The 4,757-nt window shown below is 58.5% G+C and overlaps 1 protein-coding gene across 1 annotated transcript in view; it reads left to right on the top strand.

Moving 5' to 3' along the window:
• LOC127751650 (tubulin beta-3 chain-like) overlaps nucleotides 1–4,757 on the top strand; it is a 16,056-nt gene that overhangs the window by 9,043 nt on the left and 2,256 nt on the right. Inside the window, exon 2 of the mRNA XM_052275507.1 lies at nucleotides 4,323–4,444. Coding sequence (XP_052131467.1) covers nucleotides 4,323–4,444 — 122 coding nt within the window. The remainder of the gene's footprint in view (nucleotides 1–4,322; nucleotides 4,445–4,757) is intronic.

Here is a 4,757-nt window from a genome sequence, read left to right on the forward strand (position 1 = left end):
GCCCTGTGGAGCCGGTGGCCTACCATGTCCAGTCAGGCGTACGTCGAGGAGGAAGCGCTCTAAATATGACAGGACCTTGGAGACTGTTTGCCTGATTTTCTCGCCGCCCACGGGGCACCAGAGGGACCCGGGTGTTGGCGACTCGATCGCCATGACGGTGGTGGGTGCATAGCATCGCCGCGCGAGCAGAGTCGCCCTATGGCTGCGTGACGGGAGCGCTGGTCACGGCAGGGCACTTCGACTCCGACGCACGCCCAACTCGTAAAAAAAGTCGTTCGCCAAAAGTGAAGCTCGCGAACCCCGCAGCAGATTGATGAGTCGGCTCGGCGAAGAAGCGCTGCTTTCACTACCGGGAGTACTGTACAGTACAGGCAATTGTAGGTTCCGACTGTCCTGCGGCATCGAACTCCGCTGCAGTAAAGTACACACGGTCAGACACACGCACACACGCACACGCGCGCGCACGCACGCACGCACGCACGCACACACTATCACAATCACACACACACAGAGGCGCGCACGACGGCTGCGGTCGCGCGCCGCCGCGCTCGGGCTCGGGGGTGTGTCCCTGCAAAGCAGGTCACTTTGTGGAGCGGTATTGCTAGGCGGGCGCGGCGGGTGGGTCTTATCCAGCGGCTCGGCTCAGCAGGCTCAGCAGGCTCCGCCGACCACATTCCGGCGCGGCCGGCCCGCTGGAGCCCGCTGCCGGAGCCGGGGCGGGATGTTCGGACAATTTTCTCCATTTCGTCTAATCTTGGCGAGCCGGGCCGCGGGGCCGAGAGGCTCCGAGCCCAACCCTATACCGCCTGTTTATTTTTACGACCGATGATGATGAAAAATAGTGTTGCGGTGCCTCTTCCAAAATCTATTTGGAAAGTTTGCGCTTGTCATATTGGTGTCTGACTTAATTTTAGTTGCGAGCGGAAAACCCCTACGAGGTTTGAGAGGACGAGTGCGGCTTCTGATGAAGGTTGCTTTGAAATCGTTGTTGTTTTTAAATCATAGACTTCGTCGGGTGCGGGGGTGGCGGAGGGGCGGGAGGCCCAGGCGGGGCGCTGCGGGGCGCGCATGCTTGCGTGAAGCGGCGCCGCGGTCTGGCTATTCCACACGGCATCGGCACGCACGGGGCACGGACACTGAAAAAAAGGAAGGGCAGAGTAAATAAATGTTTTCAATTAAGAATCTTTTGTTCTCTTCTGCTCTTCAGGGCAAACTACGAGGGTGTCTCGATGTTTCAGTCTCCGCTTGATTCCTTTCTCGGACGTTGCAGGGCGTACAAGTTAACCCTAGAGATGACAAACCCTGTAAAATTTATTTGATTCTAGGAACCTTTTTTCATCGGCATGTTTATTCCAATTCAAATTATCTTTGGCTCTTGCAGCCCGGACCGGGAGCCCTTTTGAGGTGCAGGTCCATCGGCTATCGCTGTATAGTCTTCCTCTCCGATTCGGTTTATGACCATTCTTCTCCGACACTTTTCCGATATGAGTAGCGTGACAGGAAATCGATATCGGGCCGAGATATCTCGCCCTTCTCAATAGAGGAGATGGGCGGGCTGCAGCAGCAGCAGCGCGGCTGTGGCGGCGCGCGGCTCGGGTCGTCGCCCAAAGGGATACAGAGGGAATCAGGACCACAATGCCCAGTGGGCCTCCCTTTCCCCCTTCCCCCTTTCTCCACAATCGGACTGAGGCGGGAGGCGCATCAGATGTTGGCTGGAGGGGAAGGGGGCTGGGGACGGGCCCTGCGTGTTGGACGTGGACCTCCGTCCCCAGCAGCCCGGTCGCTCTTTCAAGATATGCATCCTATACCGCGACGACTTTAACTTCCGCTGTTACTCTCTGTTCCAGAGCGGCTCCTAGGCTAACCCAGCCCGCAGTACCCGAGGTATGGGTACTCGCGTGGCGCCCTAGGCTAGGGTAGGCCAGGCGCGAGCAGACCCGGCCCCGCCCGGCCCCCCGCCGGGTCCAGCCGGGTCCCGGGTACCGGCCAGGCTAACGGGACGCGAAGTGCAAGGCGTGCAGGGCGCGGGTAGGCCGGGCTGCAGCGGTGTGGTGTCGTCCTCGTCGGGAGCACGCGTCGGTGCGAGCGAGAGAGAGAGAGAGGGACGGAATGTATGGGAATGTATAGGTACACCGGGCCTGACTACACCTCTCGACGCCCATCCCGGGGCCTCAGCCGTCCCCAAGAGAAGCAGTGCGTCGGGAAGGACGAGAGGGACACGACGCGCGGCACGCACTACTAGCGCGGTCACTCGGGTACACGATCCATCATAATAGTTTGACAGCCTAATGGTTATTATGCATGTCGAAGGGAGAGAAAGCGTCGGTCGGGGGCGGGCCGCACGTCCGACATGCACGGCCTTGTGCGCCGCGCTGCGCACCGAGCCTCCGTGTGGGGCGCTGGGGTGCGCTGCACTGAGCACGCCTCTCACTGCCCAGCCCGTGTCCCCATATGAGCCTTTCACTGCCCCGCCCGAAAAGTACACGGCAGCACGACCCACCCCGCCGACCAGCCGGGTGGTGACAAGTCAAGTTCAAGTACCAAGAGCCCATCCCAACAGGCGGACGTCAAGAATCCTGTCATCTCATCATCATCATTATTATAGCCGAAAACCGTATTAATATTGACTTCCGAACGGGCATTGAACGGGTTGGGGTTGCCGCCGTCTCAAAGCAGCCACAGACTTGCCTTGAGAAACCGGCATGTACCTCTTTCCCCTTAAAATTTCCGCCGTTTTGGTTATTCTTCATAAAAATCAGATTAGTTTGCCATGGATTTAATTAATTAGCTCCTCATCTAATATCGCGAGGCTACCGCCCGTTCAATCGGATAACTCCAGTTGCGTCTCGTGAGCGCCCAGCAGCGCCTCGCTCGCACCGTCCATCGCGCTAATGAAAGCACTGGGAGGGGGAGGAGAGGCGCCGGCGCGGCGCCCATCACTGCGAAAAATAATAATATTCGGCTGGCTTGCTCAGAATGCTCACAGTATGGCTACGTCTGTCTATCATGTAAGGTTTTTTTGCGTCTCAGCAGACAAGATGCGAGGGGGAGAGGAAAAGGGAAGAAAGGGAGTGTGATTCATCCTCATCACACCCACACTCGGCGCAACAGTACACTGACCGCCGTCAAGACCATTACTGTTAATCCTCTTTGCGAGGAAAGAAAAAATACAAAAGAAGTAAAGATGAGGGGAAGCAGTGAGTATATCGCAAACTGTGGAGAGAATTAGCGATTTAACTCACTTGAACTGCCCATCCTCCCAAGTGAGCGTTTGCAGCGGCCGGAGCCGGAGCCGCGGCGCGGTGGGCGCTGCTGGGCGCCGCTGGGTCCGGAGGCAGGGCAGCAACGGTAATAATTACGAGATTCCCTTGGAAGATGACGCGCCGGCGGCCGTATCGAATCGGCGCGACGGGTGGGGCGCGAGGGGCAGACCATTCGGATCGTCTCTGCTGCACGCCTCTGCTGCACGTCTCTGCCGGCTCCCTTTCGCGCGGATGAACCTCCCTCTGTCCCTTCTTCCTCCTTTCTCTTCCTCGTCGCTTCAATTCTTCCTGCATTAGTTTATTTTCAGGTGTCCTCCCCCTCCCCTGCGTTCCCTCTTCCCGCGCGCGCCCCGACAGACAGGCTGCACGGCGACTGAGCCGGTAAATGGGCCAGGCCATGACGGGGCACCCCCGCGTCTTTTCTTGTTGGGCGCATCAATTGAGACGTCCAATGAGACGCGCTCGGGTGCGGGGCGTTTGCGGGGCGTCCGTCGACCCCCTCGGGAGCGCGCGCCCGCCGCCGTCTGCGGGAGTGCGGCGGGGGGTGGGAGCTCAGAGGAGAGGAGGGAAGGGGGCAGGTGCATCAGGGGGAAGGCCCCTCCCGGCGCCACGCCGCCGTGCGGGCCGTGAATCGTCGGGAGGCCCTAGACGCGACCCCTGCCCCGGGGGCCCCGCGCGGCCAGAGGGCTAAGCCCCGTCGCGACACTGCATGAGGCGACAGGAGGACAGGCTAAAAATGGACATCCGGCGTTGCGAGCGGCGCTTAGGAGTTTGACGCTACTCGGCGCCACGACCCTCTGTCTCTGTCTCTCTGTCTGTCTCTCTCTGACTCACTCTCTCCCCCTCCCTCGACTCTTTCTTCCTGCTCCAACGTGGTTCCTCTACAGAGAATCGCGACGCGCCTCCCAGAGTGCAATGACCCGCGACAGACGCCGAATTACGGGTCTTTATCATCCTATCAGTTGCCACGCGCCACGCGTGGTCGTGGTAAGGTACGATGACGACTGATGTTTCTCCGTTGTTGCTAATTTCGGGATACCCGTCTCTGTGTTCGTTTAGTTCTGGGAGATGATCTCGGAGGAGCACGGCATCGACCCGAGTGGCGAGTACCATGGCTGCTCCGATCTGCAGTTAGAGCGCATCTCCGTGTACTACAATGAAGCTTCCAGTAAGTACAACTAGTACCAGGTAATACCAACGTCGACAAAATGTATTCCAAAAAAAAAGCACCAACAAAATTCTCTTGCTGTGAAAATTTTTGTCTACTTTCACACGGTGACTACAGTTTCGAATCACAAGTGATGAAGTGTTCGAGCCTGAATGCATCTCTCTCTTGGAGACGGTTTGTTTTCCCCGGTGTTCTGGAACACCGCAAGTAGTGTTCCCTGTAGCTTTTAAAAGCCCTCCTGATGGTGATGGTACCCTCGGGAGAACAATCTGGAGCCAGAGTGAGACGGCCTGATGGCGCCTGCTTCACTGTGCAGGAGAGGTGGG

The sequence above is a fragment of the Frankliniella occidentalis genome, unplaced genomic scaffold (genome assembly GCF_000697945.3).
Source record: "Frankliniella occidentalis isolate FOCC.00 unplaced genomic scaffold, Focc_3.1 Scaffold8, whole genome shotgun sequence".
In the NCBI taxonomy this organism is placed as follows: Eukaryota; Metazoa; Arthropoda; class Insecta; order Thysanoptera; family Thripidae; genus Frankliniella; species Frankliniella occidentalis.